The sequence below is a fragment of the Scleropages formosus genome, chromosome 7 (genome assembly GCF_900964775.1).
Source record: "Scleropages formosus chromosome 7, fSclFor1.1, whole genome shotgun sequence".
Classification (NCBI taxonomy): Eukaryota; Metazoa; Chordata; class Actinopteri; order Osteoglossiformes; family Osteoglossidae; genus Scleropages; species Scleropages formosus.
Window position 1 is genome coordinate 557,595 of NC_041812.1, and position 18,744 is coordinate 576,338.

The 18,744-nt window shown below is 47.7% G+C and overlaps 1 protein-coding gene across 1 annotated transcript in view; it reads right to left on the reverse strand.

Annotated features, from left to right (window-relative positions):
* The window catches only part of LOC108934015 (collagen alpha-1(XV) chain-like), a 51,887-nt gene extending 43,322 nt beyond the window's left edge, over positions 1-8,565 (reverse strand). The window contains exons 1-2 of the mRNA XM_029253500.1: positions 8,333-8,565; positions 8,100-8,188 (exon numbers count right to left, since the gene is read on the reverse strand). Coding sequence (XP_029109333.1) covers positions 8,100-8,188; positions 8,333-8,352 — 109 coding nt within the window. The 5' untranslated portion in view covers positions 8,353-8,565. The remainder of the gene's footprint in view (positions 1-8,099; positions 8,189-8,332) is intronic.
* Between the last annotated feature and the right edge of the window lie 10,179 nt (positions 8,566-18,744).

The window sequence follows — 18,744 nt, forward strand, 5'->3', positions numbered from 1 at the left end:
GCGTCTCTTATTCGCAGGGATACGGCAGCCACGAGACACACTGCTGCAACTTTTGGGTACTTTGTCGTCAAAAGCATCAAAAAGTGAACCTTTAGCCCATGCACTCGAAACCCTACCCTCCCGGAGACGGGGAACTCGTGTGGACGCCTAACTTTGACTAGTCAGTTGGTTATGAACCCAAGAGAGACACCGTGGCCCTATAAAAGAAAAGCGATGCTCACTTCGGCCACTCTCCCTAAAGAGATGATGGCTCGCCTCTGACTACGTTATTATTTTGGCCCGAAAGAGGTTCCCACACGTTTCCCTGAATGAAAAACCACCGAGTTCAACAGTTCACAGCCCCACAGAAATAACTGTTGCAGCGTGATTGACTCTCGCTTATTTTCCACACAGGTTTCAGATATGTTATTTTACACTGAAGCAATGCTTATGGCCCCCTCACCCCTCGCCATCCAGATACCGCTCCAAAATCGCTTGCTTGCAGTTCCACTTTGGGGTTGGATAGGATGGGTATAGGGGGTTGTGTCCATAAAATAAATGGAACCATTGAATGATCAATGACTCTGGTGAAAGCTGAGATGCCATTTGAGGCTCCGGGAAAGACTGCCGTGTCCTGTAATTAGTGCTGCTCGGGGCCTCATTTATCTGACGGCACTTAACATGCCTGAAGATACAAGAGTACGCCTCTCTTAGGCTTTTTCCACATGTTACAAGTTACAGTTCAGGCAAAGAGAGCAAAAGCATGATGTTTAGAAGTGAAATACCCTAGTGAACTAGAGCAAAACTGAGGTCACAGTTCACCTCAGGATCATCTGGTCACACGCCAGGGGTCAGCAGTCATGTACGACCTAACCCCATCCCGAAACACTGCAAAAAGCCGTTTAAAGGATTATTAAGCTGGATCAGATACAACGATTGCTGGGAGTGCAACTGTTTACTCTTAGTTTAAAAGCACAGGAACCATTAGAAGGCCAAGCTCTAAGTCCCTTTTATAAGACTCACTTGAAAGACTATGAAACCAAACTCAGCTTCAGCAAACACTGTTATGGTAAAGTTGTGATGAGAGAAATATAGGATCCATATGATGAGTGTAGACTCGCCCTGTGAAACCTCCTCATCACCTCAAGAGAACACAGGAAGAAAGATGACAGGGTGGCAATTTAATGCAGACAACAAATGATCAACTGCATGCTCCAAAACTTGAAAAGTATCTCGTAAAAAGATATAAACTATTAAATAAAATGGTTTAGTAAAGGAAGCAAAAATAATTATTACACAGTAGTCACACATGGCTTCACACAACTAAGACACCCGAAATCCAGGTAGTCGGAGTACATGATGCACCGGAGAGTAAATCTGTCACGGCCGCGAAAACACCCCGGCCGAACGCACCTGGCACACGTCAGCGGGGGCGAGGACAAAGGAAGCCACGACGCTGCTGCCAGATTGCGGAACGTCTATGAGACAACCGTCCCCTCGGCGTTCACAACGTGCCTCCTCGGCCCTCGCCCCGTGTTCCTGCCTCGCCGCCCCAATCCCAAATCCTCGTACCCCGAGCCTTGAGTCCGTCGTCTCCGACCGCAGCTTTGTACGAGTCGACCTCGGACATCCCTCGCACCGATGTTCGCCCCCCGATTCTTTGCCCACGCCCGTCACTCACCACATCTCTTTCCTTGCCCTTTGGATGAAAGAACAAACGATCCCGCACTTGGGTCCTACCTGCCGTCTCCTGCCCTTGTGTGCGTGACTAAACCTGTGATGGTTTTTCTTCTTCAGCTGAAGAGGAATTACGGTCCAGTCTTTCCAAAGTCGTGTCTTTCCACGTTCACCTCCCTCCATTGGATGTCTCCATCATTCCATTCCAGTATCATGCCACATGGCAATGGGATACCCAATGAGATCATCTGGATACAGGACTAGAGGAGTGCAGGCCGTTTGGAAGTCATACCAGAGTCAGCTAAAAGCCTCCTCACAAGAGTGGACTTCTGCTGACTATGCTGGAAAAAACATCCCCAAAGCACAGAACCCTGCCAAGCTCAGAGGGGTACAGCAGGCCGCATGGACCTGGGCAGCCCTGGCACCCGTGTCTCTGAAACCCGTGCGATCCGATCCCCTTCGGACCAAATGCGGCGAGGCTTCATCCGCTGAGCGCTTCAGCTCTTCCAACCAGAATGCTGGCTTTTACCAGCGCAACATGATACAAAGGGTTATTCTTACAATTTCCAAAGCTGCATTTGAAATCACTCCCACTAAAGAAAACCTCTGAAGAAATTGTCATTAGCCGCCCTGTGTTTTCCAAGCAGATTCTGGAAGCAGGACAGCAAAGACAACAGGTGTAATGTGCTTTTATATTGTATTTTGGGATGTCGCTTTGGAGAGAAGCATCTGCTAAATGAAAAAAATGTAAATGTAAGTGCTTCATATGGTGCTGAAATCATGCTTTCATAGTTATGTACAGTAGGTGTATTACACTGTTGTAGTGATACTTGGGGAAACTGATGTAGGGTTTTCGAAAACATTCTCATTCTACCCATTTAACACAACGGGAAACAGGCTTTTGGTATCTGAGATTCGTATGTCCACACTGTTCTCAGGAATGGATGAATGCCCGTATTAACGTGAACCGAAATGCAGGGGGTTTAAACGTAGCACAGGGCTCATCCCATCTTTTCTTGGAACTCTTCCTCTTCTGATCTCCCAACAGCTGCATAGTTTTGTTCATTGCCACGTGCGACAATAATCGATGCGTTTGCTGCCTGTATGTCACCAGGACCAGCAGCTGCACGGGTAACGTGCACGAGCAAAATGGCGGCATCAGGCAAACAAAGTGTGCTTTAGAAATCGTGTGCGTCTCACGTCATCCCTTGTTGAACGCGGTTTTCTTTAATCCGAGATAGACGTCAGTTTGGGGAAAAGCGTCTCGCAAATGGATAAATGTAAATGTGAAAATAAACAGTAGTGGAACAAACTATTTTGCTTGTTAAGTCCGGTGATGTAATTGTGAGGCACAGACTGTAACTTGATTCCCCTTTCCTTGCTCTGAGCTCAAGCAGATGAGTCTTAAACTGGTCTTAAACTGTCAGAATCAGGATAAGCATTTATTATACAGTATTTATCAGTAAATATCTAGATATTTACATGGATAAACATAACAGCTGTCATTAAACGCTCAGAAAATCTTGAGCGTGAAACTGTTGAAGCTCTTGGTCTTTGACTTTGGCCCAGTGATGTCTGAACGATTCTTTTCATGGCTACAAACTCAACTCCTGCCAAAGCTGTGCTGGAGGCGACCAGGTGTTTTGTCCCTGCGAGGACAACAGGAGCAAAGCGGAACAAGCGACACGCTCCAAAAGCTTAAGTTTGCAGAAAGATTTTTTCCTTTCATTTTCCACCTGTACTCTCGGTCTTCCGGAAGGAAGAAATAATCCATCCGAGCCCATCTCGCTGCTTCTGCTCCGAGACGATCCGAAGCGTAACGGAAGGTTACGATCCCGACATTCTTACATCGTGTCTCCAGGGCAGAGGATGGAGATTTAACCGGAGTTACCCTTTTCATTCGGTGTAAGAGTTCAAGAAAACTCTAATATGTGATGGAAAAAATATTCCGGAATTCCACGAAAAAACTTTCAAAAACAAGCATATAAAGACATAAATAACTCAGGGAAGCATCGAACTTTCCAATGAAAACATAAAAGGATGTTTGAATACAAAACCCGATGGAAAAAACCCATGTGCATTATTCTCAATTTAGCTGCAGAAACACCCCAGCCCTGCGACCCTCACCGTTCCAGCTCCTGTTACGGTAAACAGTACAGTAAGTGTGAGGGCAGGTGCTCCTTGGAGCCTCTTCTCCTTGACCTCTTCAGGTTCAGCTCCAGCACCTATCAGCTGCGTCACGAAATTCTCACTGTCAGCTATTTTCATAGTGGGGTGGAGTGGAGTGGAGTGGAGTGGCATGGGGTGGCGTGGCGTGGCGTGGCATGGCATGGTGGGTTCAGATAGCGCCCGCTATGTGGTGGGTCTGGGGTTCGAGCCCTGCTTGGGGTGCCCTGGGATGGACCGGTGCCCCTCGGGACAAGCGGTTGTTGACAATGGATGGATGGAACTATTTTCGTCTGTCCCTTCTTCACAAAACAGACTTGTCATGAGAAAACCCTACCAAAGCAGCATTTTTTTTTAAACTGGTTAATAAATTTGTCTTTGTTTACTTTTTAAGACTGACAAGAGACTGCAAAGTTGTGTCAGTGTTCTGGCCGATGGAACAAATTTGACCAATTTTTGCTAAAATCCAGATGGTACGATGATATGCATTACTCATCTCATACTGCATTTTGCACCTTTTTCAAGGCTCTTTAGCTGCATAACATCAGCATTCCACACTTCGAGAGTCATTAAAAGGGCTTCTAATTTCGCCCTATTTGCGAGTTTGGTGTTTCACTTATTTGTTGCCCTTGCAGCACCTCTTTTCCAAAAGCGGTACTTTTTTGCCGCGCACAAGAAATTGAACCGGCACATTTTACTCCACGTTATGAAAATGTCCCCTTTGAAAGAACGTGAAGCACGAAGAGAAACGCTGCTAATACAAAATGCCAAGTTACAGACATGGCAGCATCCGTTCCTGTGCAGAAATACTGAGTTTTTTTCAATATACAAAACAACAACCCTTCGATGCTCCCGACCGAGAGACTTCCTTCTGAAGGATTTGTTTAACGGAACTTTTCTAGGCTTTTTTGGCAGCTTTCATCACAGTTTAAAAGTGAACATGTAAAGGGGATGGACATTTATTCAAGTTTCAGCCTTTTAAAAGAGACGCTTGATAATTCCGTCAATGCGGTGAGATGCTCTGTCATTAGAGCGCTGGTTTTACCGCGTCCAATTTCCTGCGGGAAAAGAGGATACTGATTATCGCACACAACACTCAATCATCTCCTGTGAGCCATGACAAGTACAGAAGAAGACCACCAATCCATCAGGTCACGAGCTCATGCGCAGCCTCCTCTGAAGAGGCAATCCCTAAAAATGAAGGTTTCGGCTTCTTATGACACAAATTTGTACTGTAACTGGAGGCAAATCTCCCACTGCGAATTTACACCTGAATTTGCCTGTAGTTTCAAAGCGGTCTGTAGCATCTAAGTTTCAGATGCTGAGAAGAACCGGTCCTTCCAGTTTTAGAATGAACTCGGCAGCTTCAGTGGACGAACCATTAAGGCTCCTGCTTCAGGTCCTGGCGTCAGCGAGCTGCACAGCTGGACAGTTGGGGCAGAGGACAAGCGTGGACTGTCCCGCTTAATAAATGTCTGTGATCGGAGCGAGCGAGTCATTAAAAACATGAAAGGATACTGAAGCAGGGAGAGGAAGAGGAGGAGGAGGAGGAGGAGGAGAAGGACACAAACCCAGAGCCCAGTGGGAACGTTTGCTACCAATAAATAGAAACAGGAACCAAACAGAAATGTTTTTCATATCATCCAATGCTCATTTAATGTGCAAAATTTAGCTCACTTGCAAGTGCACTGAGTCCACGCGATGTAAATTTCTCCTTTTAAACAACAGCCGGTGCAGCGGGGCTCACTGGAACAGTGGGATATTTGATCGCCCAGAAGACTCTGACCGGTTCTGACACCACTGCAAAGATGGAGCTGCTCTAATTCACACAGTTAACATGACAAACAGTGACTACTGCAGCTTATTCCGCTGGCGGGGGGCCTATTCACAGCTGTGCCACTGCGTTCACAAATTCTTTCTGCTTTTTCTTCACGCTGTTCAACTATTCAACAGTCCAACCTGCGGAACACTTGCCTAAAAGTGTTTACATTAGTACTGTATCCATGAGCACGTTGTCCCACGCTGTACTATACAGTGTTGCGCTATTATAAACAGAACAAAGACGTATTAAAGAGGCGGAATGAAAAAATGCTGAAATAAAAGCAGGGAAAACCCTGCAAAACTACGGTGGCTCTAATAGCATCAATAATCCAGTCCTTTCTTGCGGTGTCATCTTGCATTACGCTCATACAGAGCGCAACCCCGAACCGTTTTAAGCACCTGCTGTGTCCGAGCAGAGGAACCAGATTCACCTCCCAGTCAATCTACTATACTTATAATCTACTATATTTCTGTGCTCAAGTAATTTCTTCTTGTCATGAATCTGCAAGAAGGGAAACTCAGATGCTTCACATTCTCACGCCAGACTGCGTAACTGAAAAGCCAAGAGAAGCTGTTCACAAAATACCTACATGTCAAGAGATCCCCACGTGGACGTAAAATAAATTGCTCGGTTGGACTTTTCTGGTACGTATGCACTGCCTCGCCCCGTCACTAAACGCCTGACCAAGTTAGGGCGGCAGCAGTCCGAAGCCTAGGGAACCACAGGACACCAGGCGACCGAGGGTACGTCCTGGAGTCTGTCGTAGGGTTTGCAAACGCACGCTCCTTCACTCGCACAGACAATTTAGTGCGATCAGTTCATTTGAAAAACGTGTGTGGGCGATAGCAGGAAACCAGAGCACCACGTGGAAACCCACACAAACCCAGAGAGGACATGCAGACTGCACCCAGACTGAGCTGGATTCGAACCTATGCCAGAACAGCCCAGGCACCGAAGCAGCAGCGCTGCCTGCTGCGCCGCTGTGCCCCTTTGGTGTCCGTGCAATTCAGTCGAAAAAGATTAATAAAAGGATGAACATCACGGATAAAAGTGGCTCAAATTAGACTTCCGTGCAGGATCACCGGGCTCACTTTCCGTGAGAGGGCGAGGATTTCGGCAGTCCAGCAGAGCCGAGGAGCGGAGACACTGCTGTTCTGGATCGAGAGGAGTCAGCTGAGGTGTCGTAAGAATGCCCCCGTGGTCATCTCCCCCTGGAGTTATAGCAGACATGTCCCACCGAGAGGAAACCGCGGGGCAGACTCAGGACACGGTGCAGAGGTCAGATCTCTCGGGCGGCCTGAGAACGCTTGGCACGTCCCCAAAAGGAGCTGCGAACCACTGCTGGGAACAGGAAGGTCTGGACCTCCGTCCAAAGCCTGCTTCGCCTGTGCCCCCCCCCCCCATGACGAGTGCATGGAAAGTGAACTGAACTAAAAAGAGGAAGAAACTGGATTCAAAGTGTTCATATATGAAATGCAGGGTTTATTTCTAAGCCACTTCAACAACTGAAAAGTGTTTCAGTGAAAACTGCAATTCGTCTTTCTTTGTTCCTTGATGGTTTACAAAAAAAATATTTATTACTGCACTAAATATTTAATCTGGTAAAAATGTGGCCCCAGCTTTTAAAGGTTCTGCACAAAATTTACACAAATGTATGCTGTCATCAGTTGAGCTGTTTTTTTGCAATTCTGAAACACTGTCACTACAATGGAAACCATTGTTATTGAAACTGCCCGGGTTTCTATCACACAGCAAAAACACCTAATCAAAGAAATATCTGAAAACATATCAGAGATGATAATTAGAAGTAGATGGAAATGGACACGGTGTCTGGAGTAACAAAAGCTAAGTTTTGTTTTCCAGCAGTTTTTCTATCGACTAAAAGATGTTGTTGTTGTGATTAGAGAAGAGAAGAGAAGAGAAGAAGAGAAGAGAGGAAGAGAAGGGAAGACTCCGTGACGAGTAGACCTGGTAAAAGTACTGTACTTGACATTATTACCGTGTTAATGCAGTAAAGTACAAACAGCTCAGTCACTCTCGTGAAATCGCAGGTATGAAAAGTTGCCACGAAATGATGACAAGAAGAAGATTCATCGGTGTTGAAACAGAAAAAACAACGTTTTTCTCGGCACGTGAATAACTTTACATGAACAAATGAATCATGAGCGAAGCGCGAAACAACATCATAATTACTAACTATGAGTGTTTGTATAAATACATTTATTTACATTTTTTAAGTTTGTTTTATTTTTTTTGGGGGGGGGTGTTCCATCTCGGGCACAGATTAATTTAATACATCATCATGATGCCTTAACCGTTAACGTTCAAATCGCGCACATTTTACATTTTACTACAGTAAACAAGTAGAGCGGCTTCAGTTCTGGGGAAACGACGACGCCACGAAGAAGGAACGCGGAGAAAAGCGGAGTGTAAAAGGTGTGTGCGCGAGACGTACCTTTCATCACCTGAGCCTGAGCGCCGCACGCGAGCGCGTGGAACCACAGCAGGAGGAGGCTCACGAGACGCGGCCACGCGGACAGCAGCCTGCGGGAGAGCGCGACACACACTGACACTGACACCGACACCATCGCATCGCACCGCATCGCATCGCATCGTGTCACACCGACTCTGACAGTCCGAGAAAAAGCGACGCAGAGACGAGTTCGCGCAGAAAAGCCGCTCAGTTACCTGCGCTGCAGCATCAGCATGTTCGCTCCCTGGTGCTGCTGTGCTGCTGCTGTGCTGCTGCTGCTGCTGATGATGATGATGTTGTGCCTCGCGCTCGCGGAGCAAACAAAGGGCGCCTCAGTTGTGCTGAGCCCCTCGACCCGACCGACCGACGCGGTGAAACCCGAGTCCCGCGAGCGCTTCGGACCTGCGCGCCTCGACCCCCCGCGGAGCACCTCGTGCAGCTTCCAACTTAGCGCGAGCTCCTGGTCCTGCACGCGCGCTTCGAGTGAAACATCATCGTGACGTACTACTGTCCTCTACTGTACTCTACTGTACTCTACTGTACTCTGCCATACTGTATATGAACGCAGATCTCGCAGGGAACCACATCCTCCTTCAACACTTTTTCATCTTTTCATCACGTGACTCTTCTGAAGGCGCTTCGCTTCTCCGGTAAGTGCGCGGTGAATGTTCCCGCCTTTCGGCTCAGTTTCCGCCAAACCCTGACCCGCTCCGCGTGGCTCGTTCCGCCGAACGTGACGCCGAGTCTGAGCACCGAGGGCTCCTCTCGACCTACAGCTTCTTTTGTCCACTGCGTGAGGACAGAGTGTCCCCAAGTCGCGGCTCTATCGATTCTCCCCAGCGGCCCTTTCCCGTCGAGCGACGCCAAGACGTGTGCGTTGAGCGAGGAATCCGCCTCCGTTGCGCATGGCGAGCGTGCGAGACGCGGCTCCGCACAACGTTTCCTGAGCCGCTCGAGTCGGACGGGACCGCAGATGCGCGGCGTGCGTGTCTGTCGGTGTTTTGTGTCGTCCGCACGTGACGCTGCTTCTTCACTTGATGAACGATGCACGGTTTACGGTGTATGCAGTGAACATCACCAGTATCTCCTGGCATCTTTGACTCGGTGCCGCGGAAATTGGGATGCTAATACAGGACACTTTGATGACACCAAGCGGCACGAGCACCAACGTGGCTGTAAGGGCAGTGGGACGTGGCAGCGCCACCCTGCTAGGTCCAAATGCCAGCGTCGTCTCGTGTGGCGGAACACAAGTGCTTCTCCAGCTTCTTCCTGCAGCTTCCAACGCGCAAACTGCCACACACACTGAGCTGCGCTCAAACTCAAACCCATCCCCACCAAGCGGTCAAGCTGTGGGGCACCGGCGCTACCTGCTGGCCCACCACGTGCCACAGTGATGAGGTGTGCACCCGCACCTCTTTTTCAAGCGCTGCTGGAAACAGCAGGATAAAGTTCGTCACATGAGGCCAATCAAATGCTTCATAGTAACGAAACCCAAAAACCTTGAGTGCAGGTGGGGTTTCTGTGTTTCTGGAGGACAGCAGGCAGGGATGGAAGAGGCAACAACAGTGTTACATATGTTCTGTCCACACTGCCAGTCAAAAGTATGAGGACACCCGGAGAATCTAGGCGATTCCGGCGTGGGACAACCTGCGCAGAGCAGGGAGAGCAATGTGCTCGTGTCCTGCATCTCTGGGAATTGTACAAGAGCCGGACAAACATCCTGAGTGGTTTTCTGCACAAACGTGTCAATCGAACTTCTCGTGAAAAAAAAAAATGTGCTGAAACGTGTCACTTGTACTGTATTGGTATCGTCCTTCTGGATGTGTGTGTGTGTGTGTGTGTGTGTGTGGTGAGTAAAGAGGCCACTGCGTCGGTGTGCATTGCCATGCTGTCCAGAGCATCCTGCTTTCAAGAGAACTGTGTGAACATCTTTTTTCTCGCACATCACATCCTCCTGAATAATGGGACGACACATCAGCACCTGCGCAACGTGAAACATTTAGTGTGTGGTCCTTGAAAGGCGCTGAGTGCTCGCACTTCACTTGTTCTGCGATTCACACAATACACACATTGCACAACTGCCACCACTTCATGTGAGGTCTCTGGTGCTCACAAGAACTTGATTAATATTCTCAAAGAGGTGTGGAAGGTGCAGCTGCATCACCCAGTCTGTGTTTTCATCTCCATCTAAAATTTTTCCAAGCTCCTTTGAAACCAGAGGAACGCGAGTCAGCTGCATGTTCCTCGGAAGCGCAGTGTGTCTTCTGCCCGCTGCACCTCCCCTGACGTGCTGCTGGAGATCAGGAGACCGGCTTCCTTTCAAGTGCTGTACTGCCAACAATGGCTCCTAAATGCAGGAGGTTGGAGTGAGTCCCTTGTTGATCTTTTTTTTGTACAGCATATCTGTGAGGGGATGGTGTTGTTCCAGCACCGATGGTGACGGTAACCAAAGTTTGCCCACTGGTGTTTATCGCGCCCTCACAAATAGAAGCTTGTAGTGCTAATATTACTCTATATTACTGTAATAATGTGGTAATAGTACTTATATTACAGATATTGCAAGCTTCCAGGAACTTTACATATACATCATACATTTATGGTTGGGGTTGGGGTTTAGTTTAGGGTTAGGATTAGGTTTTCTACAAAACAACCCGCTAATCAGGATAAATGAAAATGCATTGCAAAGCAGTGAAGAGCTTTAGCAATAGGCACACGAGTAATGAAGTGCAGCTAGTTTGGCTGATACCACTGTTTTTGGTTGTACATGTTATTCGATTAGCTACCCGTAGAGTTAAAAGTCAGATAGGAACCACAAGGATGATGATAACAGATGATGGGATGCAATGTATGTCACCGTTGAGGCGTCAAGAGAGAAGAACATCCTTAAGAGATGTGCTTTGAGACCAATGAATGCTGGAAGGGATTCAGCAGTTCTGAGGGAGAGAAGGAGCTCAATGCACCACATCAGAGCCAAGACCAAAGAACTTCCAGCTTTATTGGTCTTCTGAATGTTTATCGTGAATGTGATTTAAGAGATATAGGACTCCAGGGTTCTGCTGATGTGCTTACGCTGTGGACAAAGCCTTTTTGCATCTTACTTCACCCCCCTGAAGAGCAAAGCAATGCAATGTGCTACGCACGAGATGTTTTTAATTTGAAGAGTACATTATGACCCTTCCCTGATTCATCTCAGCCATAGAAAACACACAGAGTTACTCTGCAGACCAGGACAGGACTTGCGGAAAAGCTGAACCTGCTGAGTGGAAACATTACCGCCACACAAATGAAATAATTATGTTCCAAAGTCCAAACAAAAGAGGGAATGAAGCCCTTCAAAGGAGAGCAAGGAAACGAGCCTGGGGTGTTTGTCCTCTTTTCATGGACTGTGCGTGGTCTTGTGGTGAGATGCTGGCTTGCAAAGCAAACAGAAATGTGTGCACTGATCAGCCGTTCGCTGAAATAGAAGAGCCTGAGAGCGGAGCTCCCAGTGACATCACATGAACATGTTCCCAGAGCCAGGAGGCATGAGGACAAGGCGAGCCACGTCAAGTCCTGCCATTCATCCATCTGCTTTTCTCCACCGATCACTGATCTAATCAATAGCAGCGAAGAACTGGGTTCCCATTGCATTTCTCTCTCTGAAGCTGCAGTAAACAAGGATGAGAAGCGAGCTGCAATCAGGCATAATTCCTTAAAGCTCAGAGAAAAAAGGAAAAATGTTGTAAAATGAATGTAAAGTTTGACATTATTTGAGTTTCCTTGCTTGAAACCATATACAAATGTGTGTGTGCGCGGAGGAGGACACACACACACACACACACACACACACACACACACATATCCGGGGTCCTCTCCTGTCCCAGGCCTGTCATGGACTTGCAGGGATTGGTTCCCGGGGGATTGTGGACTCCCACTCTGTGGCCTATTACTGGGTTTAACGCTGTGTCCAAATGAGTACACATAGCTGTCAATTTTCTGCCTCTGGGGTCGCGGGTCAAGCAGTCCTTTTGCAGACCCGAATGTGCATGTCCTTAAAATAAGATTGGATGCTCGGTGAAGCTCGATCCAAACTGAAGAGAGTTCTGCAGTAGATAAATGAGCCTGAAAGCTCTGCTGTCTCATTGGACAATGAGAGCATTGAAAGGGCTCTCAATTGTTCGCCGCAGTGAAAGACCTGCAGTATGGGATCCTTGTGGAAAAGACACAATCACCTCTTCTTCAAACTGTGGCTGAAGCATTATAGCTGGGCCAGTTTTACAGCTTCACACATCACTTCTCCTTCCCCCTCTGTCACCACAACCACCATTTGTTCAATTACACCTCTAAAATCATAAAATGCGGCTCCAGTTACGCTTGTTTGTCTGGGTTCTGGCACTATGGTCATTACGCATTTTGCACAATGAAGTACATATGTCACAGGCCTCAAGCATACGACTTTGTTTCACATTTTATACTTGTAGTTTCTACATTTATAAAGCCTGGTATCTGCTAAGAAATTGATTCAGTGGAAACTAAATAATAGCTGCAAACCATTTTTACTGGGTGCTGAGAGCCCAACTGGGGCCACTGGGTGGGTCTCCAGGAGGGACAAGGCAGGACACACTGCTCAGGCTGTATCTCTGTTGATCTTTCAAACACTGCTCAGGAAAACGGACGATTTCAGATCCTATGGAATCTGAATCAGAAGAGCCAGATATTGTCCATTCATTCTCACTTAACTCTCGGAACTGGAATTCTATGGGGGGGGAGAAAGAGGTTGCATTTCTGTCCCCCTGAATATCCAGCAAAATGTGGCAGAGTCACCCAGAAATAGCGTGGTTACCAGCGTCAGTATTCATTTTTACCTCCCTCTACATCAGGAGGCGGTGTCTCCCAATGAAAGGTCCTCCAGTCCACATAAAATGAACTCTTGAATAAGGGAACACCTAAACTCTACTGTTTATGGTGGGGAGCAGCATTCTTACAGTAGACTTGTAATTTTTAGCACTCACTTTCCTCCTCCGAGTGACATACAAATCAGAGCAAACAAACATATAGTATTATCACACCCCGACCGCGTGCTCAACCACCACACCTGCAACAAATCATGGAAGTTGAGTATTAAGAGGCTGCCCGGACTCCCCGATCTAAGCGCAGGCATCATCCGGCCCTACACGTCACAGACCTCCGCAGGGTTTTTCTTTATCGGAAAAAAAGACTGGGGGTTACGCCTTTGTATAGATTATCGGGGCTTAAACGCAATCATGATTCGATACCTCCATCCCTTGCCCCTGATCACAGCAGCCCTCGAACGGGTGCCCGGGGCCACTGTGTTCACCAAGCTAGATCTCCAGAGCGTGTGCAACCTGATCCGGATATGAGAAGGGGACGAGTGAAAGACTGCGTTTAGCACCACCTTGGGCCGCTATGGGTCCCTTATGATACCTTTTGGTCTGTCGAACGCACCCTCCGTGTTCCAGGCATTTGTTAATCATGTTCTCAGAGACCTGGTCAAAAACTGTGTCCTCGTTTATCTGGTGACATCTTAGTGTTTTCAACTGACCAGAGAGGAACATGTACAACAGGTCAGGGCAGTGTTGGAGCAGCTCCTACAGAATCACCTCTATGTCAAGGGGGAGAAATGTCTACTTCACTGGTCCCAAATGTCTTTTCTTGGTTATGTCCTAAGCAGGCAAGGGATGGCCATGAATCCCGAGAAGGTACGGGGTGTGCTGGAATAGTCGAGGCCGAAGACCGTGAAGGCATTGCAAAGGTTCCTGGGGCTCACTAATTTTTATTGAAGGTACATCCGGGGATTCAGCTCTGTAAGCACCCCTTTTCACAGCCCTCACAGCAGGTAAGGGAACCCGTCTGGCTTGGACTGACAAGGCTCAACACACCTTCGAGGACCTCAAAGATAGGTTCACGTCAACCCCCATCCTCTGATACCCGGACCTGGGAGGAGGTGGATGTGTCTGTTGTGGGAGTTGACCCTCTAAGCTCCATCTCTGCGCCTACTTTTCACACAAGCTGTCTCCGGCCGGGAAGAATTATGACATCGGGAACCGGGAGTAGCTGGCCGTAAAATTAGCCTTGGGAGAATGGCGGCACTGGCTGGAAGGGCCGCACACCGCTTTCTGATACTGATGGATCACCACAACCTAAAGAACCTCCAGTTGGCACGCCGGTGGAACCCATGCCAGGCCAGGTGGGCCCTGGTCTTCACCCAGTTCTGGTTCACGGTACTGTACTGACCGGGCTCCAAGAACACCAAAGCCGATGCCCTGTTGTGCCTCCATGACGGCGACCCGTCCCCCGAGCCCATCTTGCCTCGAAACTGTGTCGTGGCCCCAGTGCGGTGGCAGTTCTTCAGAGACCTCCAGGCAGCCCAGGTGGCCAAGCCCGGTCCCGTCAACAAACCTGCAGGCAAGGAGTACGTGCCCGTATTCATGTGGCTGTCCATCTTAGAATGGACACACAACTCCCCGTAGTTGGGCACCTGGGCATTTGTCGGACGCTCTCCCTCCTCCAGGGAGATTCTGGTGGCCCTCGATATGGGAGGATATGTGGGAATATATAGAGGCCTGCACCATCTGCCCCCAGCTGAAGACCCCAACCCAAAAGCTGCTGGAATGTTGGAACCCCTACCAGTGCCCTCTCATCCCTGATCCACGTGGCTGGGGACTTCCTGGTTGACCTTCCCCCATCGGAAAGTAAGACCACGGTTCTCACCCTGATCGATCGATTCTCCAAGGCCTACCATCTGATTCCTTTGCCCAAGCTGCCTATGGCTCTGGAAACAGCCAAAGCTCCATTTCAGCACGTGTTTCGCTTCTTCAAACTCCCAGAGGACATCGTCTCTGACCGGGGCCCGCAGTTCACCTCACAGGTATGGCAGACCTTCTGGAACAGGCTTGGGGTGTCCGTAAGCCTCAACTCCTCGACCTTTTGCCCACGTCTTCTTGACTCTGGCTTCAGCGTGCCCCCTGTAACGAAGAACGACAATCGACCGACCTCTGCCTGCCCCCGACTATTCTCCTGCCTAGCCCTGAATAAAAGCACCCACACCTAAGTCTTGCCTATTGGCTTGCTGTTTGAAACATGATAAGTATACTGTATACTGTACTTCACGCATGAAAGGTAAAGCATGGAGGTCCTCAGTTCTGGCTCCGTTGTGGTGGAGTGACCTGCCCCTCTCACTCAGAACTGCTGAAACTCTGTCCACATTTAAGAAGGGTCTGAAAACTAACCTCTTCTGGACTTACTTTGCCCATCATCTCTCAAACTCGTGTATGGTGTAAATGTTCATGCACCGTAACTTTATGATCATGCCCAGATAAGCCTTTACACAGCCGCTACTCCTGTATTACATGTAAATGTTTGGGTACTGGGGGGGCGTGGTGGTGCAGCAGGTTTGACGCAGGGCCTGCTCTATGGTGGGTCTGGGGTTTGAGCCCAGCTCGGGATGTCTTGCGGCAGACTGGTGTCTCGTCCTGGCTATGTCCCCTCCCCCCTCGGCCTTGTGCCCTGCATTGCCAGGTTAGGCTCCGGTTCACCACGACCCCGCTTAGGACAAGTGGTTGCAAACACTGTGTGTGTGTGTGTGTGTGTGTGTGTGTGTGTGTGTGTGTGTGTGTGTGTGTGTACCTTTAAAAAAAAAAATTGTTGGAAGGTGATCAGGAATTGTGTATTTGGAGTTTTATGCACCTACTCATGTGATGAACATCGGTGCATAATGTGGAAAGAAGCTAACTAGGTTCACTTAAGAATCACATGTCTCTTTCTCTTAATGCACAAATTGTATTCTCTGAGATGTACGTCGCTTTGGAGAAAAGCATCTGCCAAATGAATAAATGTAAATGTACATAGATTGAATGTTGAATGGACCTCTTGGCTCTTTGTTGGGTTTCTGAGCAGCGGGAGGACAAATAACAGTCAGATAGAAGCAAAAGGCTCTATTCCATCATGAGAGCTTAAAGGGCTGATTAGGTGTTCCGTCTCAATAGGGCTAACAGTATATCAGTAAAAGCTGCGGCTTGTAACACCCATTTTTATTGTGCATATTTATCAGAAAGACGTGGAAGAGTTTTTCGAGAGAGGAGCTGAAGAAAGGCAAGAGGACAACCAACGCAGCGCTCTTGCTGCCCTTTGTCTCACGATGGGGAGGGTGACAGGAACATGCAGGTCAGGACACAGCAGAGCAAGCGCCTCCGTGCACCATCAGCTCTTGTATCTGCGAATGTACATACACTGCGGTTCACACCTGGGACAAGTCCACAGCACATTCTGAGCAAACCTCTTTGGTTTCTCGATTGCCTCCTTTGAGACAGATATGTCACAGAACAGTCTTATTATTATTATTTTATATTTCGGGATTTTATGGGTCACAAATAAACTTTCCCCTTGAGCTGAGGAATGTGACAACCTTAATGTAGCTTGGACCGGCTCTTCAAATCCAAGATCATGTACTTGTTTAATCAGCACCAGCAGAAGGACCTGTGCAATATTGTACAGTCCTGTACCGGTGAAACGACAGGCTCCTCTGAACTGATCGCGACAGGTCGAAGGGGATTGAACACTGACCAGGTGGGAAAGGCCAAGGCCCCGGGACCTGCGTCCACACACTGTCAAAAGTTGGCTTCGAGGGCGAGCGAGGGAACGGTTTGTGTCGTTTTGCTGCAGTTTGCTTTCCTGTGAACCATCCATCGTGTGCGACTCGTGAGGAATGCTAGCTGTGGGAGGCCGTGGCTCGACCGCAGAGGTGGATTTGCACGGATACAGTGGCTCTGACTGTTTCTGCTGCTCTGCAATGTGGGACACATTGGCTCAGCTCATCGCACTGGGTGCAAGATGACCACAGTCACATTTAAACTAAAAACTTTATTCTGAACTTAAAGAAAATATTAGAGAAGTATTTCTGAATGGTTTTTAAGAAACTTGATGGAAATATGTGAACTGAAGTGATGCAACAAGAGTTTTAACAAACAGCGGCGGATAGGGTTCGATTCTATAAACAGCTTCATGGCCTCTCCCTATACACGGGTGTGTCTTCATTCGGAGCCAAGTCTTTCCTTGACATTAATTGAAAGTCCCAATTTAAAAGTATTCACTTGAGTGCTTTTAATACTTTATTTAGCTACAGGTATATTGGTATATTTCATGTAGTTAGTGTAGTTTGCATATTTAAATCCTATTTATTTGTCAAACTTCCTACCTTGCTATAAGAAGTCTCTCCTGCATCAAGGGTGAACAAATAAACTATACTTACTGAGGTAACACTATTAAGATAATGAGGACAGGACAACATAATATACACCATAGGACACAATATATCAGCTGTTGTTAGTAAATTGCTAATGATAAAACAGTTACATGTAAACACTGAAGTACCTACCCTCTTGCTGCACATAGAAGACTAATGACTGGCTGTGGTATGATGAGTGCAGTTCAGTCAGCCATTCAGCCATTCATTACAAAATGGAACAAGTGAAGACATTTTTACAACATGCTTGTGGTACGTGCTGTGCTTTTCAGAACTCGGCCTCTCAAGCTGAATGGTCTCCATTCAAGCCAAAAAGTCTGCTGCCACGTCTCTCCCAAACTCATTGGAGCAAAGCACGGAACAAGAATGAGGTAAGCCAGCGAAAGCATTGTGTTGTCATGGCAACTGCAAGACATTCAACCAATTTTTTCATCCCTCCTATGGCCACAGCAGCTAGTCAGCTCTTACATCTCAAATTGAAAGAGGCAGAGCAATGCAAACTTCCTGCTGAGGCTGAGTTCCAGTTCTCCACACAGAGTGCACTAACCATGGTGTAAGAGCCAGTGATTTGCTGCTTATGGTTACAGAAAGCCCAGGCAGTGTCATGATGAGGAGGAGGTTTACTGCCATTCTGAACGAAGCTCAAACCATCCCAGGCTGATTTCAGCTCTCGAGCCCTCCACCAACAATCCCCCCAAAACCAGGTGGTCTTTCAGCTCTCCATGCTATTTACCCTGAAACGTAAATGTCCTCAGCATCACACAGCATACGAGTCCAGGGAAATGGAAGGTCCTACAGCATAGCCTGGGAAGAGTAAGCCAAAAAGAGTAAATAGGGTTCACAAACAACCTCCCAGAAACCACACGGAAGGTCATAAAAGCTTCATAGCTGGTAGTACCAGTTAAAACTGCTGCCTTTGTAACCAGAAGTCACAGGGTCAAATCCCACCTCAAGCTGTAGTAGCCATAAGCAAGGCATTTACCCTAAATTGCTGCAGTAAAGCTACTGAGGTGTATAAAGTGGTAAATAATGTAAGTGTTTTTGGAGAAAAGGGTCAGGTAAATGACTAAATGCAACAGCTACATCACTGCAGGGATTCATCATGCTTCTGCGCTACAGACAGTATTAAAGGTATGCTTCTGAAGCCAAGGGTTAGTGGCAGAATTTACATGTGCATTTGGGGAAAGAGAGTCAGGACTGTGACAGTGTGAGTTTTAAAAGCAGTGAGGAGTAAGAGCATGTTTTTGGAAAAAACGCAGAAGACGGGAGACAGTTGAAAGATCATGATATTTAGGTAGAATTACATTAATTAATATAGGCCAGCACAAGGTGAAAAAAACCCTAGGCATCATTAAGTTAATCGGTAACGCAACAATTTAAAACAAT